General features: G+C 41.3%; 1 protein-coding gene across 1 annotated transcript in view; it reads left to right on the top strand.

The window, feature by feature from the left end:
* HECW2 (HECT, C2 and WW domain containing E3 ubiquitin protein ligase 2) overlaps nt 1-19,497 on the top strand; it is a 336,744-nt gene that overhangs the window by 277,983 nt on the left and 39,264 nt on the right. Inside the window, exons 17-22 of the mRNA XM_040358472.1 lie at nt 446-580; nt 5,068-5,170; nt 10,007-10,103; nt 10,317-10,400; nt 14,788-14,897; nt 16,651-16,771. Of these exons, the coding sequence (XP_040214406.1) occupies nt 446-580; nt 5,068-5,170; nt 10,007-10,103; nt 10,317-10,400; nt 14,788-14,897; nt 16,651-16,771 (650 nt within the window). The remainder of the gene's footprint in view (nt 1-445; nt 581-5,067; nt 5,171-10,006; nt 10,104-10,316; nt 10,401-14,787; nt 14,898-16,650; nt 16,772-19,497) is intronic.

The following is a 19,497-nucleotide window of genomic DNA, read 5'->3' as shown; positions in this document are numbered from 1 at the left end:
ACACGATCGATGCAGCCGCCACAGTGAAGCACGGGGAAGCCGTGTTTACATACGGCTCTCCCCGTTCTTCAGCTCCGGGGAGCGATCGCGAGGGGTGGCTAGAAACGAATAGCCGCCCCCTCATCCCGGATCGCTCCCAGACGATTTCCAAACGCTGCATGTACGGGGGGGGGTCCCGATCGGACCCGCTGAAAGGCAGGGACGTACATGTACTCCCATCTGCCTGTACGTGCCATTCTGTGGACGTATATGTACATGCGGTGGTAGTTAAGTGGTTAAAAAATGCTAATTGTGGTTGGAACCCCGCTTTAAGATATAAACATTGATTCAAATAATTCTTCTTTAATTGCATGCAATTGTTGTATGTGTAGCTGGGCACATACATGAATATACACATTCCATATTCCTACTTGTATCTAGTTAATGTGTATTGGATTTCTTGCAGCCCTTTTTTGTTGATCATAATTCTAGAAGCACTACGTTTATTGACCCACGTCTTCCATTACAAAGCAGCAGACCAACTAGTGCACTATTACATCGGCAGCATTTAACAAGACAACGCAGCCACAGTGCTGGGGAGGTTAGTATTAACTTTATTCTGCAACACTTGAACCACTAAAGCTCACCACTCTTTGTGTAGTCTTTTCCAATAAGGGCTCACGCACACAGGCACATTTTTACTCAAATTGTAAACATGCTAGTGTAATTTGGTGTCCATGGATCCTAGTGCTGCATATAGATGTAAGGTCCTAAACACAGTCTGTATGCATTCGCCTCTTTGCGCAAGTAGTGGGGCATACCTGTGCCAACAGCCGCCTACACCTATTCATTTCAGTGGGCAGCAGGAGTACCTTGGCACCAAAATATGCTAGCGTATTTGTTCTGTAAGGAGGAATGAGCTCATGTACATAAGCCCTAAAAGCAATCTTAAAAAATGTAACAAGTGAACTATTTGCGCTGTAAAGTGTTATACAAATTAATGTGTGTGTGCATATAACCACATACATATACAAGTACAAAAAATGGGTGGGGAAAGTCCAAAAAAGGGGAGTGACACTAATATACCAGTAAACAATATTGTTGAATAGTCCTTAATCGAGGGCACAGTGCTGAAGAGGTCCAGGTACAACAAAATCCAACCATGTAGGGGTGCAGTTCATCAATACTTAATCCAATCAATAACGTTGTGAAGTGAAAAATGTTGAAAAACACAACAATAAAAATAAAATATAAAAATAGAAATAAAAATAAATATAAAAATAAAAATAAGGGTCAAAGTATTTCAGAAGAAGGAGGCCTTGTATCCAAAAAGGGTGAAAGATAGAGAGTGAGCCGTAACCAAGATCTCATATATGCACCTCTAGTGATCCCAGCAGCTCACCTCTAATCTGGCAAGCTGGATTAAATCAGCCTGATCCTGATGGGTGTGGTCCGTTGTTGGATATCACATACGGGTCTCCATAAAGTGTATTACATGAAAAAGTAAAAAGGGTAGAAACCAAATGGTGTGATAACGTCACAGAGAGGGGTAGCAATGTCTTCTGATTTAAACCAGTGGAGATGCACTCACATGTAGGTGAAAAAACTGGGGCTCTTATCCACGAACGCCGAGCTCGTCAGTCCCTCCTTCCTCTCCCTTACTGATTCTCCAGGGTTAGGGGTCCCGTGTCCCCAATGGTTCACAAATCGGCTCTTGTTATGTATGAGGATCTCGGTAGTGTATGTGGGGTAAGAGAGAAGGACAAGCCTGATCGTGTGATATCATCAACAATAAACAAAAACCCCCCAGGAATGCCCAGGTAGTAATGCACTCACATGAACAATATAACATAAAAGACCTTCCTCCACGAGTGCGGACTCGCAATAAATCTGTGCCTCCAACACTTCCCCTCTAACTGTGGCTCAGTCCGGACACTCAGATGTGGCAGTCATACATGGGGGGAAGTGGAATAGACAACCACAGCGTAGCCCAGTCAGACGTGAAAAGTTTATTTTAAAATCACTTAAAAACTCACATTTAAAATCGAAATTGCTGCATCAATCCGACGAGTGGCGAACTCGTATATCCAGTGGTCGGATGCTGGAGTGTGTCAAGCCCTCCAATCCTGACGCGTATCGTCAACATGTGACTTAAAAAATAAACTTCACATAAAGTCCCTTTTCCATATAGTGTGCAATCCCAGACAGATTCTTTATGCCGTCTCTTTAAAACACCCTCCATGCACCAACTCCATCTGCAAATGAACACATTTTTTTTGGTAGATTTTAATTATAATCTTATAAAAGTAAGTCAGGCAATGCAGTGTACCCATACACACAATAATAGTTGTCAGAGGAGGCCTGCACTTACTTCCCCAACCTCCATCCAGAATGTATCATAAACATAATAAAACAGCACATAATGTGTTCAATTTTTAATCGTTTATTAAAACAGTAAAAATCACAAATAAAGTGCACTGAGAACAATGCATTTGCCAGATCCTCAGTACAGCTGTCACTACCAGTCCTGGTTTGCATGTTTTTCATCATCAAGACTATGCTTGCACTACTAAACGCTGCCTTACGCATTGTGTCAGGTTCGCTGATGACGTTCTTTGGAAATGGTGTCCGTTGGCTAGTAGAATTGGTGCAAAGAGTGTTTTTTTAATTAAAGAGATGGCATGAAGATTCTGGCTGAGATTATTCACTATATAAAAAAAAAAAGACGTGGATTTTTTTTTATTGAAAAAAACTGCATGAGGGCGATTACAACTGTGAGGATTTTTAAAATCAAATTATTTGTGATTGTAATTATTAGGATTTAGCACTGCACTGTTTAGCATTTACATTTGTTTTAGTAATCTATTCATCTATGCGCTGGCAGCTTATATTTGAAAAAAGGTAAGAGCATCAAGGAGAGAGAATGAGAACTAGCTTTGTTGATGAAATCAAACCGCCATACAGCTTCAATCTAGGTGTTTTGATTTTTAAACAAGCTGTAATGCCGCATACACAAGACCGTTTTTCATGACGAGAAAAATGCAATTTTTTTAATTGGTCGTGAAAACGGTCGTGTGTAGGCTCCAGAGCATTTTTTCGACTAGAAAAATGGTTGTTAAAAATTTAGAACCTGCTCTATTTTTTCTCGCTGTTTTTCACGTCGTGAAAAACGGTCTCGTGTACACATTTACGAGGGGGAAAAAAACGCCCATGCACAGAAGCAAGTTATGAGATGGGAAATTAGCATAAGCAGCCCAAAGGGTGGCACCATTCGAATGGAGCTTCCCCTTTATAGTGCCGTTGCACGTGTTGTACGTCACCGTGCTTTGCTCAAGCATTTTTTTTTCACGATCGTGTGTAGGCAAGGCAGGCTTGAGAGGAATCACATTGAGAAAAACTTCCTTTTTTTTTACATGACATGAATAACGGTCGTGTGCTGTTTTAGTGCTTTTTGCATTTTGCAGATTTGCACCACAGTCCGTTTACAATGGTTTCCTATGGAACACGTTCTGTAGTGCTAATCTGCAAAAGTGAAAAAAGGACCAAAAATGCATAGGTGTGAATCCAGCTTTGAGAATAAGAGGGGAAATATTGCGCTAGTCCAAAAACTAAACTAAAAGGTGCAAAAAAAACTGTTGAAAATGCAAACCAAATAAGAGCAGCTGCACAAAATGTGACCAAAATTCCAATACAACTATAATTAAAATGCAGCGCTGAAAATAAGAGAGACCAAATCGCACAAAGTGAGATGTGCCTCAATGTGCAAAAAGTGAGACATAAATAAATAAGTTCACATAAAGTCTATTTAAAAGACCATGGAATGTGATAATCAAATCAGACGTGTAACAATAAGGGTCATCTCATAAGTCTTCTTGCAAAGGAGTGAGGGAGAATACTCTTACCGGAACCGGTGGATCTAATTATTAGGCAGATCGTTAGAATGTGTGAAATCCCGATGGCAAATCGCATCAACTGGTATGAAGAGTCTGGATAAACCAAACAAATCGCAGATGGCAACTCGTTTAAAGGAAATCCCGGCCTCGAAGGGACTCTGGGTTCACTGGATATCCCTGTGGTCCTCAGGTGATGATGAAGTGACCTCCAATCTAGGAATCCTTTTTAGGACTGAAGGATGGCATGATGGAAAAAAACTCCAAAAAGCAACTCAATCAACCACAACATGGAAGAAAGGGGAAAAAAGAGGAGGTGCAGGTAAATGTGGGTTTATTGAAAAACCAACAAGACTTAAAAGTGATCACAGTACAAAATATGTTTGAAAAAGGGCAATAAGTGGAGTGGTGTACCAAGCCCGAAATCCGGCTTTGCAAGCTTCAAAGTGCTGATGCTCCAATACAGGTGCATCCCATCGGAAATCTGTACTTATTATGCCCAGACCGCAGCTGAAAGGTGCTAGCCTGGAACTGCTCATTTGTTATTATGAGTCTTTGCCCTCCTTATATCATACCACTTGTAAGCAGCCATGTTCAGGAAAATGCACTACTGCTAAATTATCCCAGTTCAATGGCTAACCACGAAACAAACAATTTCATTTTATTACCAAAAATAGCAATCAGTGTATTTTTTTAAACTGGGGAACAGTTACTTTGCATTATTCCAACACATCTTCCAGATCATAAAAGGATAATTGCATATGTTAGGAGCTTCATTACATTAAGCAGGCTGAAATAAATTCAGTGGAGCCTTTATAGAATAATAGGAATCGTTTTTGGCATCGTTGCCCAAATCCCAGGGCCCAGTGTTAGGCCAGTCTAGGAATTTTTAGCCTGTGACCCACAGAATGTCTTTCTTGTTCGAAGACTTAAAAAAAAAAAAAAACACTTTGAAAAGGCTCGCTTGCTGTGTAAAAGAAATTATAACGTTTTCTACTTTTTATTTAGCACGGCATGCAGTTTTTAACAAATGTACCAATAACTTTGTGCCAGTTTTAGTACACCTTAAGAAACCTTATCCGTGTTTGCCAGAAATAACTAACAATTCTTGAAGAATAGGAATATACCTTCATTTATGTTTATATAAGGAGATATACACATAGCCTGGTATTTATATTGCCCATCACTTCTGTTACAGGTTGGAGAAGATGCACGACATTCAGGGCCCCCAGTTTTACCTAGGCCTTCTAGTACCTTTAATACGGTCACTAGAAATCACTATCCGGATATGATGCCAGTTGGTATGTATTGCATTCATGTAATGAAAGATATTTCGAAAAATGGCTTTTCTATCATTTAGTATATTTTGTAGGTGTTGTTATGCCCTGTATGTATATGAAAGGGAATAGAAGTATAGAATGTGTGTCTATGTGCAGAATTTATTACATTGCAGGGGGTTGGATCATGCATTGCCAGCTCTATGCAGACTGTTCTCTTCTCCCCAAGCAATTAGCCTCTGAAAGGGAGGGGTAGCATCAAAGCAGTAGTAAAGTGTCAAGAAAAACATACAAGTTAATGTCATAATATGCTAGTATGCATCATATACTAGCACATTATGTCAGACTTACCCTAAAACAAAGCCCTCTAGTGGTGAGCTGTCACAGCTGACAGGGCTTCCATCTTCATTCAGTCTTCCTTACCTGGTTAGCGGGCTCTGGCCATTTGAATGGCCAAGCCCTGTTGACATCACTCCCCCACATGAACAGGGGAGCCATAAACACAGCACAGTGTTCTAAAAGAATGGCATACCATTCCTTCAGGGAGCATTGCGCATTCGCCAGTGATGTCACCGACTGCAGAAGTAGAGAATATCTACTAAATAGTTCATGCTTAGGAGATATTCCTTGTACCTACCTGTACTTACCTGTAGGTACAAGTGAGCAAGCAGTGTTTACTACCGCTTTAATAGCAGTTCTAAGGTCACCTGCCTAGGAGCGAATAGAACAGCGAGTGCTGATAATCTGTAAGAACAGTGGATTCTAATAATAATAATTGTGGACAGTGAGTCTTACCGTACACACGATCGGATATTCCAACAACATTTGTGTGATGGACGGGTTTTGTCGGATAATCCGCCCGTCTGTATGCTCCATCGGACAATTGTTGTTGGAATTTCAACAAATGTTTGGTAGCCATGCTCTCAAATTGTCCAACAACAAATGTGTTCCTAAAAAAGGAGTTACCGCGCTAGGGAACAATCAAAATTACTAACAGAGCTGCAACAACAGAGTGTCATACACACACAATACAAATGGAAAAAAGGGAAGAGATGTTGCGCTAGTAATAGTTAAATCTAAACAAAGATTGATAAAAGGTAAAAAATTGAAACCAGTAGACCCAAATTAATGGGAAGCTGTAAAAGAAAGATAAAAAATAGATAAAAAATAGTCCCAATGTGTCCACAATAAATAAAGTTCATATGAAGGTGAACAAATAATGAAGAGCAAATGAGACAGCCACCACCACGATGCAATAAAGATTGGAGGCTTACCACAAGGCAAGCAATAAATGCTTGCGGCTGCAAACCCCAGCCAGGGCCTTTAAACGATCCTCACGGGGGGGGGGGGGAGGAGAAAGATGTTGGAACCCCCAAACGAATCCACGATTTGTTGTACCGTGTTACAAAAGAAACACTCAATAGTGAAGTATATCGTGGATCAATACACATAAAAGATATATAGTGACTTGAGAACCACCACCACCGACACCCTATAAATCGGAGGCTTACCAGAGCTTATGAAATAACCAGCATGTGGCTAAAACCCTAGCCTGGGCCTTTAAAGATCCTGGGATATAATGACAATCCTTGGAGATCCTCCGTGTTCAGCAAGTATGTAAAAAGAATAATGGGGCCCACATAGTGAAGTACATTTGAGGCTAGACGTTTTAATAGATAAAATTGCACTTACAGGTAAGTGCAATTTTATCTATTAAAACGTCTAGAAAATTTCCATTTTAAAATATTAGGCTACATGATCACTTTAAAAGTGAAAAGGTGCTAAACATGCATGTATTTAATTGGAAGTGTCTCAAGGCGGCCATACCCGGTTTGAATTTTGAAAGAATTTTCTTTCGAAAATCGTATCAAAGAATTTTCGTACGAATTTCGCACCGTTAGTGGGCTGCAGCACCAGCTGATTTTCATATCAAATTTGAGAAATCCGACATGTTGGAAATTTTTTGAATAACTAACGATTTTCTGATCAATGATGGGAGAATCGTGCGAGAAATGTAATAGAAAAAAAATGCACATGTGCAAGAAAAGAATATTCCCGGAGAGAAAAGAATATTCCCGGCAACATGAAGGTTTGGTCCGCCTGAATTTCAATAATTAATGGTGGCATCATCGGATCACAAAAAATGAATTTTCTGATTTTGAAAAGAAAATTTGTTCGAAATTCGACCGTTTATGGCCTGCTTAAATCAGAATTTCAGCACCAATGATTTCTCCCTAGGCCATAGCACATAGGACACTATTGAAGGAAATCAATCCAGCAGTATCAAGAGAGAAACTGGATAGAATTCATAGCTATATTAGTAAAATGTGTGTCACAATAATTATTCAGAATAGGATGGACTACTTGAAAATGTCACCTGGAGGAGTCTGTTACATTAGACAAGGTGGTAAAAAGGGAAGAGGGGAATAAAGAAAGAAAAAAAGGGGGGATAGGAGGATGGAGAAAGAAATGGAGGGAGGTTAGAGGGCCATGAAAGGGAAGGAAGAACTGAGACTGCTGTACTCCGGCCCAGATTTCCCACAAGGCCTCCAAGGCCAGGCCTCAGGCGGCAGGGCGCCTCGGGGCGGCAGCGGCATGGAGTCCCCCGACGCCCTAAATATACAGTTTAGGGTAGGAAAGTTGCTTTCTAGCAGGACTAAATGTAGTAAGGGGGAATCCGCTCGCTCGTTAACAAGTGATTGCAGCGATGTCGCCAAAATCACTTGTAAAATGTGTGCTGCCGTCCATCCCCCCCCCCCCCCCCCCCACACACATACCTCTCTCTGCTGGCTCTGTTTTCGGGATTCCCTCCTCCCCCCGACCGCCGAGGCTGTCTCCTGTCCCTGCCACCGATTTACACAGTGAGAGGGGTGAGCTGTGCTGTGACAGGAGTTCTAGCACAGTGCTAGGACTCCTGTTTTGGAGGTGACAGGGTCAATAAAGAGAACCTGTCACCTCCAATTGCTGTCACACAGGGAATTGTTTTCTCCTGTGTGATAGCAATAAAGTTAAGTGAATTTTTTTTTATAAAAAAAAAAAAAGAAGAAGAAATAATAATTCGATTAATAAAATAAAAAAGGAATTAAAAAGTAAAGAATAAGAAAAATAATAAGAAAATAATACAAAAATTAAACGACAAGCTACAAATAAATAAGTAAAAAAAAAAAGAAACAAAAAATATTTGAGCTAACCGTACCGCCCCTGCCACCCGGTTGCCATTCTCCGTTAATTTGGGGGGGGGGGGTCGGGGAGGGGGTGCATTGCGGAACCTGGCCTTGGAGCGGGGCAGGGTGAGCAAATCCAGCCCTGGCTGTACTCCTATCCGTATGAACTAAAGATGAAAATAAAGGGAGACTTAACTATAACAAAATGTTGAGAAGGGGGTTATCATCTGAGCCCCAAGAATCTATCCAAAAGGACCAGATCTTATTAGATATCTTAGGGCAATTTCTTTTGGGATAAGTAAGTTTATACATAGGTAAAACATAGGTTAACAGTTGTAATTAAATTGAGAAATTAAAATAGTTTGCTAGGGAGCCACCAACCCTTAGCCCTAGATGCTTGAACTCCTCCACTCAGCATAATGGAGTATTCATAATTAGCTTAGGATGTGAAGGGGTAAGTGGGAAAATTAAGGTATTTACTTCAGTTAATCCTAATCCCAGACTAGGTACTGAAGGGGTCTATAGTCTGCAATGGAGCTTGTAAAACAGAGGCCGTATCATTAAGGTATAGGAGCATGTCATCAGCGTATAAGGATATTTTCTCCTCCAACACCCTGACACAGATGCCCCTTACTGAGTCAGCTGCCTGGATTTGAGCAACCAGCGGTTCCACCACAAAAGCAAATAGACCTGGAGAAACACCCTAAGGCCGGGTACACACGGACAAACATGTATGGTGAAAGCGGTCCGTCGGACCGTTTTCACCATACATGTCTGCCAGAGGGCTTCTGTACGATGGTTGTACACACCATCGTACAGAAGTCCGCGCGTAAACAATACGCGGGGCGTGTCCGCGGTGTCGCCGCGTCGATGACGCGGTGTCGCCGCGACAATGACGCGGCGACGTGGGCGGCCCGCCTTTAAAATGCTTCCACGCATGCGTCGAAGTCATTCGACGCATGCGAGGGACGGCGGGCGCCTGGACATGTACGGTAGGTCTGTACTGACGACCGTACATGTCCGAGCGGGCTGAATTCCAGCGGGCTGTTTTAAAACAAGTCCAGGAATATTTGTCTGCTGGGAAAAGGCCCGGCGGGCAAATGTTTGCTGGAATTCGGCCCGCTCGCGCCCACACACGACCAAACATGTCTGCTGAAACTGGCCTGCGGGCCAGTTTCAGCAGACATGTTTGGTCGTGAGTATGGGGCCTTACTATACAGAACAAAAATTCAACATGTGAAACCAGAACCCCTTTTTGTGTCATGGACTTAGAGCACTGAAGCCACTGAAACAGCATGGAAGCCCAGCAATTAGCATTATTATTAGGTAGTCAGCAATAGAAACGACTTGTGCTCAAGACAGGCTCTTTTTATGGCTCTTATCTCCTGTAATCCTGTCTGTGATCCTTCTGTCACACTGGTGTTGAGCAAAACCCTTTCTGGATTTTAAGGTGTTTCTGCATCTATTACATAACCACTATTTTCTCTCAAGGTGCTGGCTGATCATATGACTGGCCTTAATCTTAATTTTCAGTTTTTTCCATCACCTGTATCCTATTACAGAGTATGCAACAACGAACACGTGTGTGCCTCTACATAATGATAATACAAGGGCACATCAATAACAATATGAAAATGATATATGCATATTGATATATTCTTACTTCCTCTTCTGTTCTGCATTTTCATATTTCTAGGTTACAATGAAAAAATTGTAGCGTTCTTGCGTCAACCTAACATCTTTGAAATTCTCCAGGAACGACAGCATGAGCTCTGCCGAAACCATTCTCTCAGGTACTGATGGCTGTGGAAATCTCCATAATAGGAAAGCAACAGCAAAACAAAACTGGCTTTAGCCATTTCCTGCTCTATCTATCTATTTAGAACTTAAAAAAAAAATTGTCTTTAATTATAACTAAGTTTTGTATGCTCTGGTTATTTTTTTAGATAAAGCTTGTATTAATATCGATTGTGTCATAATGACCTAAAGATTTCACTCTTAAACAGGGAAAAGATACAGTTTATTCGGGCAGAAGGACCCTCAGGACTTGTTCGCCTCTCTGGTGATGCAGATCTTGTTATTCTATTAAGGTAAGAAGTCCTTCTGGGTTCAGGAGAATGAATGTAGCAACAGAATGTTTAGTATAGCAAATATGCAACAGTAATTCTTGAAGTAAAACTAAAGGCAAAACTTTTTTTGATCATTTCTTTTTTTTGCAATTGGTATCCCATTGAGGAGATTTCCCTTCACTTCATGTACAAAACAGGAATTGGAAGGAAACTTTCCAATGTGAGGGAATCCCTAGTTGGCACCAAAGTTGAAGCAAGTTATTAGTTTTTAATAGCTACAAAATATGTATTTACTTTGCTTTCTCTCATAACTACTTTATTCTAAAAGTTGTACAACAGTTCTGTTAAAGGCATTGTACACATTCAAATTTTTTTTTTTTCCTAAGTATTGGGGTAGTTCTATTCCCTGTGTCTTTTGTTTGCCTTATCTTGTATTGGCGACCTCACATGTTGTGGCTGTGATTTGTAGGGTCATGGCTGATCGATCCTCTATGTCTATGGTTTATCACAACTAGCCCAACCCTAATGGCCAAAGAAAAAATTCCTGTTCCGGGTCAAGGTGTCCATTGCATTCAATGCCATCCATTCTGTGTGGGGGTGCTAATGTAATAAAAAAAACAATAAAAATCTTCCCTCTGCATAGTGAGCTGCTTTTGGCTTGTATAGTAGAATAGTATAGAAATAGAAAACTCTGGCGCTGTCTGATGGACTAGGGGGGAGAACTGCAGCAGCACCTGCGAATCTGATCCTAACAGAAAGGGTGATAATAATGTAAAGTATGGTAGCTGCGCTGTGGGGAAGGGGATGGAAAAGGGGAAGTGAGAGGTGGGAGGGATCGTGGGTAAACTCAGCAGTGAAAAAAAAAATATCTGATGATAGTAAAATAAACAATTCAGATGAAGGTGAACAAACACCCATAATCCTGTGACGGTTTAGCGGTGAAAATACATAGTAAAATTGCTACTACATTTACAAACACAAAAACTTGCATAAAGTAAGTGAAAAAATATATATAAAAACGTTGCATAAAGATCAGATCTAAAAGTCCAATAATTCCTCCATGGAACAGTGCAGGAACGTGCAGGAAAAGGAATCTTCAGTGAGGACACCTCTGATGTGCTAGCAGCTCACCTCACGGCTGTTTGCCCAAAACAGCTAACAGAGATACTGATCACAGCTGGATTGAGTGGGCTGACCGCTCTCAGCGGTCAGTGTGTGTCATGGAAAAGAGAAGATATATGCAATGCATATAGCGTGACACTGTGGGGGTACCTCGAACTGGTAAGAATTGGAGAAAATGCACTCACATGAATGAAAGGACAGCGGGCATAAATCCACAAGTGCCGAACTCGTATCCCCCTCAGAGTGTCAGCTGTGCAGGTGAGAGTGTGATCTGATCCTCATATGTCCAAATGGCAAGGCTCAATGTATCATTGGAGCATTAAGAAGAGCGAAAGAGAGACCACAGCGTGACTCCATATAATGGATACATTTAATAAAAAAATGATTAAAAACTCACATTAAGGTAGTGAAGTAGAGTAAAACATCCACGAGCGCCGAACTCGTATTAAAACTTCAGACCCTGTCTGTACCCAGTGCTCCAATCCCTACGCATCAGTTTGAGGTACCCCCACAGTGTCACGCTATATGCATTGCATATATCTTCTCTTTTCCATGACACACACTAGCCGCTGAGAGCTGTCTTAGGAGTCAGGAAGAGGTGTTTTTATCAGCCCACTCAATCCAGCTGCGATCAGTATCTCTATTAGCTGTTTTGGACAAACAGCCGTGAGGTGAGCTGCTAGCACATCGGAGGTGTCATCACTAAAGATTCCTTTTCCTGCACGTTGCATTTTTTGGTGGAGGTGTTTCATCTAGACACTGTTCCGTGGAGGAATTATTGGACTTTTAGATCTGATCTTTATTTATGGACAGGACTTTATCACTTGTGTGATTTTTTTGGATAGTTTTGCACCTTTTATATATATATATTTTCACTTACTGTATTTATTGACTTATAACACTCACTTTTTTAACCTGAATATAGAGGCGTGTTATACGCAGGGGGCTGTAGAACGTTTTTTTCCTGAAACTTCCCTCTTAAAGTTAGGGTGCAAAAACTGGCATAAAGTACCGTATTTATCGGTGTATAACACGCACAGGCATATAACACATATGCCTGTGCGTGTTATACACCGATAAATACGGTACTTTATGCCAGTTTTTGTGTTTGTATATGTAGTAGCAATTTTACTATGTATTTTCACTGCTAAACCATCACAGGATTATAGGTGTTTGTTCACCTTCATCTGTATTGTTTATTTTAGTATCATCAGATATTTTTTATTTATTTTTTCACTGCTGAGTTCACCCACGATCCCTCCCACCTCTCACTTCCCCTTTTCCATTCCCTTCCCCACAGTGCAGCTACCATACTTTACATGCTTTTGGCTGTGTTTGTTCTCAGACTACAGACAGAAGTCCCACAATACCCTTTGCCAAGTGACACCATGAAACCACACGATCACTACACATCTTATGTAGGTGAAACAGCAGCTAGCAAGGTTCATATTTCCTTTAAAAAAATCCCCCTTTCTTCAATTCATTGTATCTGACTTTGAGCACATGTTTTGCTGGAATTCCGGTTTTAAGAAAGACACATAAAGAAACCAGTTTTAGTCCTGGTTCACATTGGAGAGATTTGGCATGCCAAATCGTCAGCAATTGCCGGCAATAGCACTGTCCAAATCAGTGTGACACCGCAATTCCGGCACTGCACCGATTCTCAAAAGTAGTTTTCTTTTAGCAACTTTGGGGTGCGATTTCCATTGATATCTGTGCAGCAAACCGCACAGATGTCTCTGAAAGCGTCCCTGAAGTCAGGACGGACATGCAGGAATGAAATTGCGTGAGTTCAGCTAAACTCGCACAATTTCATTCCTGCTATCAGTGTAAACCTGGGCTAATAGTTTTATTACTGGAGCTGTCTTCCATGTCTCAGCCTTAAAGTGTGTCCATTAATAGCACATTCTGCATCTTACTACCTGCAAACCCTGGCAGACAATAAAAAAAGGGACTAGACCATGGGTGCTCACCCTGTGGCTCTCCAGCTGTTGCAAAACTACAATTCCCATAATGCCTCAGCCTTCGGGAGACATGCTTGTACCTGTCAGCGGCTTGCAATGCCTCATGGGAATTGTAGTTCCGCAACAGCTGGAGAGCCACAGGTTGAGCACCCATGGACTAGACTATTACTATTACTATTCTTCAATCCAGAATAACTCTAAGATCTTGTTCACACAGACTTCAACCCGAGTTAAAAGTAAATATATACTGAGCTAACAATATGTTTAGACACCTTAGGGTCTTGTACAAATGGGCATCAGGTTGTATAAGCGCAGTATGCACATCAAGCGTTTGCATTCTTGGCAGTCAGCACTTGAATCTGTGTTTAACCTCCTCATACTGGAACCAAATGGTGCTTTAAAGGCTTCAGTAAAGCTGCTTGAAAGTTTTGCAAAAGCTTGCTGTACACACTTATCTTACACAAGCTAAAGCCTGTGTGTGCAATGCCTTAAAGCTGAATTCTGGGGAAAGGAAAAATTATCCCATGCAGTAGGGCTGTTGCTGCACCGCAAGAGTTACATGCTTATCTAGGTCTAGGGGGCCGTAAAAAGATCATCCAGTCCCACAGGCCTGCACTGCTAGACCGCTTGCCACAACCTGTTCTCTCCTATGCTCTGGTGGTTGCAGGTCCTCCGACATTATCAGGCCTGCACTGCTAGACCGGTTGCCGCAACCTGTTCTTTCCTATGCTCTGGTGGTTGCAGGGCCTCCAACATTTTAAGGCCTGCACTGCTAGACCGGTTGCCACAACCTGTTCTTTCCTATGCTCTGGTGGTTGCAGGGCCTCCAACATTTTAAGGCCTGCACTGCTAGACCTGTTGCCACAACCTGTTCTTTCCTATGCTCTGGTGGTTGCAGGTCCTCCGGCATTATCAAGTACAATGCAGAGTCCATGGTGGTTGCAGGTCCTCCCACATTATCAGGCCTGCACTGCTAGACCGGTTGCCACAACATGTTCTCTCCTATGCTCTGGTGGTTGCAGGTCCTCTGACATTATTAAGTACAATGCAGAGTCCCCTGGACCTAAATGAGCATTCAACCCTTGCAGTGCTGAGGGAACTCCACCTCAATGAAGGAGACTTACTTTCTCTGGAAATAGGCCGTTTATGTTTACTTGTATGTGTTTAAAATAATTACTCAAGTTTATGCTTCAGAAAGTGAATAGTTAGGCACAGCGATCTGTCATATCCTTTCCAGGCAGAAATATATCTAAAATACATCTACATTTGGACAGCATAATTATCTCTTGTGTTTTTATAATCCTTTGTTTGCTTGTATGCAGTCTTTTTGAAGAAGAAATAATGTCATATATTCCACCACATGCCTTACTACATCCCAGCTATTGCCAGTCTCCGCGTGGCTCGCCAGTGTCTTCTCCACAAAACTCCCCTGGTACAGTATCCGCTGCTCTCAGAGATTACCAACATGAAATGCAGTAATGTGACACTCAATGTGGGTTATTAGTTTGTCTTAAATTGGCCATACACATACAGCCTGCACTAACAGTGTGAGTGGATGAACCTTTGCTATCAGCTTCTGTATTCTGACAGCTGGAACTGTGGCTGTCAGAATACCTGAACAGATCCCACATCTGAATGGATGCAGGCACGGTTGGGTTGCAGTTGTTCACCTGGTTCCTTGAACAATAAACTTTTATCAAGCCAGGTGGTGCTGACCGGGTCACCCACAGTTTGAATTTGTGTGATTCAGCATGAGTTCGCTGAAATTCAAGTCATGTATAGCAGCTTTACTGCTTCAGTAAATACTCGGGAAGGGGTGATACAGAAGCCCAACCTATGTGTATTCTTTCCATTGTACACAACAACAAATAATGGAGGGTGGAGAGAAGGGAAGGGAAGGAAAGGGGTCATTGTCTTGTTTAATCGACTTCTGTTGATGGGACATGTTGGAAAAATTTCGGTTAACGGCAGCCAATCAGCGTCAGCTGTTGATCAGTGTATTCTGACAGTGGAGGGTTGGAATACAATGTTGGAATACAATGTCCCATCAGGGCGCATTCCTCTATCCACCTCGTTTGTGATGATGGAGGAATCTGTTCTGTTGGCTGAAAGAAATAAAAAGAAAAAATCATGTATGGCCAGCTCTAGTACAGGGACAGAATGCATTCATTGGAAAGTTAAAAAAGTGTAATGCCGCGTACACACGATCGTGCTTCTGCCCCGCCAAATCTCATCAGAATTCCGACGGAATTCCATCGGAGAAAAATAGAACATGTTCGATGTATAAACTCAGATGGAATTCATCGGAATTTTTGATGAAAAAACTCTGTTGGGGCTACACGATCGGAATATCTGATGGAAAAAGTCCTTTTCCATCGGAAATTCCGATCGTGTGTACGCGGCATTACTCTGCGGTTGACTTTGTAATATTGACAGGTGGCCATCTGTGTAAATAAATAAATGCATTGTTTGACCATTCATTTTTTTTACGAAGCTTAATTTTCTAATTAATTAACGATAAATAAATAAAGTCAATTCATTTTTTTCTAGTGTTAAAACAAATAATGTTACTGTAATAAAAAGTGTAAATCAGTGTAGCGCAGCAAAAAAATCTAATCAAAACATTTGATTTGATTTTTTTCTTGCTGCACTACACTGACTTATACTTTTTATTTCTTTTGAGGTGTTGTGAAATTACTTTTCCAGTGGTTGGCAGGACAGCAAGTTATTAATATTATATTATATTATATTATATTTACATACATCATATTTTACATATCATATCACATATCACATATTTACATATATCTTTTTTTCTCCGCTGATTGATATAATTTTTTTCTAAAAACAAAATTTTATTCTGTTTTTTATCCCATTTAGAATTACATTAAAAAAATATGTTTTCAAGTGAACACATTACTCCAAATTTATGTGAAAGAACACTGCTCCTTGCTACTTCACAGGGAGCTATGTGATTCATATGGATTTCGTTGATTGTGACTACTATGTTTAATCACTAGGAATTTTAGTAGTAACTTGATCTCCGCAGAACAACAAGAGTTCTTTGGGCAATACTAAGTCATCTTATCCAAAAAATAGTTTACCTGCAGTCAGATTGCAGTGTATACATATTAACCAAAACTGCAAGTAAACTGATCCTAACTAATGGATTCTGATTCTTCTAGGAACTCAGCGTGCCAATGCCAGAGCACCAGCACCTTATAAGAGGGATTTTGAAGCAAAGTTACGGAATTTTTACAGAAAATTGGAAACTAAAGGCTATGGTCAGGGACCTGGGAAATTAAAGTAAAGTTTCAATTTTTTTCTGTATAATATTAACTTTTTCATTTACTTTTTTTGTCCTGGTTTTAGATGTTTAGGTGGTTGTAAACCCTTACATATGCCCAGTGAAGTGACTGGCCTCAGGTGATACACAGGATGAAACAAATCCCCCTACATAAATTGTACCTGTTTATCTACAGCCACCTTTCTCCTACATCCATTCAAAGTGCAGAATTTACACAGGATCCCTCAGCTCTGAAAAGCAGGGGGCGGAGAACTGAAGTTACATCAGCAAGAAAAGCTCTGACAGCTGATTGGAGGGAAGGGACACACCCGCTCCACACAGCACACAGGAACAGAACTGTGGCTGTCAATCAGCTGGACCTCCCTCCCCAGTCACCATTTTTCTCTTGGTGTCAGGAAGTTTGCAGATGGCAGAGGAACGAAAAAGTACAGAAATAACGCTTAGTGCTTTGGATTGAGACAAGTACATACCATAGAGGGATTTGCTTTGTTCATATTTCATGTCTGAGGTTTACAACCACTTTAAATCTCAAAGGGATTCAGTGGCAAGAGAAATATGAAGATTGTTATTGCTGATAACCTTAAAAATGTATTATTGCATTTTACTAGTAGTTAGATGTGGTGGCTGCATTCGTTTTTTTTTTTTAGGCTAAGAACATTTTCAGCAAGTATATAAAATATCTGTTGATGTTGCCATATGAGCTGAACTGAGAGCATAAACCAATGTTATCATATTGTATGTAAACTACTAATCCCATCATGCCTCATATATTAAAGTATAACAATGGCAGACATGTTTGAAGGCCAGCCTAAATGACAACTATGGGTACCTCTAAAGGTGCAGTAGATGAGTAAATGTAGCCACCCAGGCATAGGAAGTATTTGCAGGATCACCTCTTAAATCTAAAGGCAGAAAAAGTCCTAAAAAACAGAATGAATGCAGCCACCTCATCTAAGGACTGGTGAGCTGCAATATATTTGTTTTGTTTTTAGGTTTGTAAATGCTATAAGCAGGGCTTTTTTTCAGGGGGAACTGAGTTCCACCACCTTTGGCTCAGACCCTTTGGTGCCTGCTCACCACAATCACTTGTAAACACAGAAGTCCGTTTTTTGTGTTTACAAGTGACCGCTCTGCACTCTGTGTGTAACCCCCTGAACTCTGCACTCTGTATGTAATGCAATCTTGGTATTTAATGCCCCTTAACGACCCTTCTACTGTGAAAACTGAACGGGGTCGTGGTTGAGTTCCTGCACCTATTTTCTGAGAAAAAAAGCTCTGGCTATAAGTACTTTCTAAACCATTAACTTAAAAATCATGTAGTTAAGTCAAATAATTATTGAGATCTGCACACTTGTTTCAGGTTTGTGAATTAAATATTTGTAGCACAGTTCTAGATGAATGCCGGATACACCAGAACACCTATTATCTTTTTTTTTTTTAGTCTTATCCTTTCAAGTCCACTCAATTCTCTAGACCCAATGAAAGGGGAGTGCCTGAGTCCTTAAAACATAATATGAAATTATTAAAAATCTGCTTGAGCTCCACAATCATCAAGGCTGGGTTCACGCTAGAGCATTGATAAGCTCGCAACAGGGGTCCGGTGCGTCTCCATTCATCAATTCAGGTCCGATTTCAGCCCGAATTTTGTGGCTGAATTCAGACCTGAAATGGACCAGAAGACGCACAGGACTCCTGAGCAATTCGCACCGGAGCCGCTCCGGAGATGTGTGAACCAGCTCCATAGAGAGCCGGTCACAATCTCCTGACATGCGAATTGGATGCGGTGAAACCGTATACTATTCGCACTAGTGATAACCCAGCCTAACAGTCAGTCCTGTTTCCTGTTAATTGTTTGAAAGATTTTCTCGTCTTCAGGGCACCCTTTTTTTGGTGCCTTATTTGGGTGACAGCAAACTTTTGTTTATTCAAATTTTTACAGTACAAGCGATGCATATACACAGTTAGTCACATATAAAGTATTATACAGATTGTTACAAGCTAGGTGTTCTGCTGATATGAGCAGGAGAGAGGCGTTGAAAGGCTAATATATACCAATACAATGAGATACTGGTTCGGAAGCAATAAATCCCAGCAAGGTTACTTAAGGAGATCCAGGAAGAGGAGGGGAGCAGGATTGAAGAATGGGGGGGGGGGGGAACCTCATCTAAGCAGTTGGATACACCTAAAATAGATAGCGAATAGCTTTCAGGAGATCATAACAGTGGGCCATTATCATCATTGTCACCCGTGAACTCTGTGCCACAAGCATCTATCCATCCCGACCATATCTTGTCAAATTTAGTAAGGCAGTTTCGATTAGCAAAGGTGATCTTGTACAGTGGCAACACCGAGTTCAATACCGAACGCCATGAAGACACCGTGGGAGGTGCAGGGTCCTTCCAGTGGAGAAATGCCCTACGGGCATAAAATGTAGCGTAGCTGAGAAATAATTTAGTGTATTTGCCCCACACCGCAGGGTTAAAGACGTTCAGCAGCATTGATTTAGTCTTAGTTCCCAGATCCAGGGAGGTAATCTGGTCGAGGGCAGGGAGGCAGCCCTTAGATCATATCTGGGACAGGCCACCAGGGTGTTAGGATTCATATTTGTCAACTGTTTTGGGGTGAAGTAGGCTCTGTGGAGGAATTTGACCTGCATAAATTGGTCTCTAGCCGAGATCATATTGGTAACGAAGGTAGAGACAGATGTCTCCCGTTTGTCCTCTGA

Source organism: Rana temporaria, chromosome 6 (genome assembly GCF_905171775.1).
Source record: "Rana temporaria chromosome 6, aRanTem1.1, whole genome shotgun sequence".
NCBI classification, from domain to species: Eukaryota; Metazoa; Chordata; class Amphibia; order Anura; family Ranidae; genus Rana; species Rana temporaria.
This window is presented reverse-complemented; position numbering and strand designations above follow the sequence as displayed.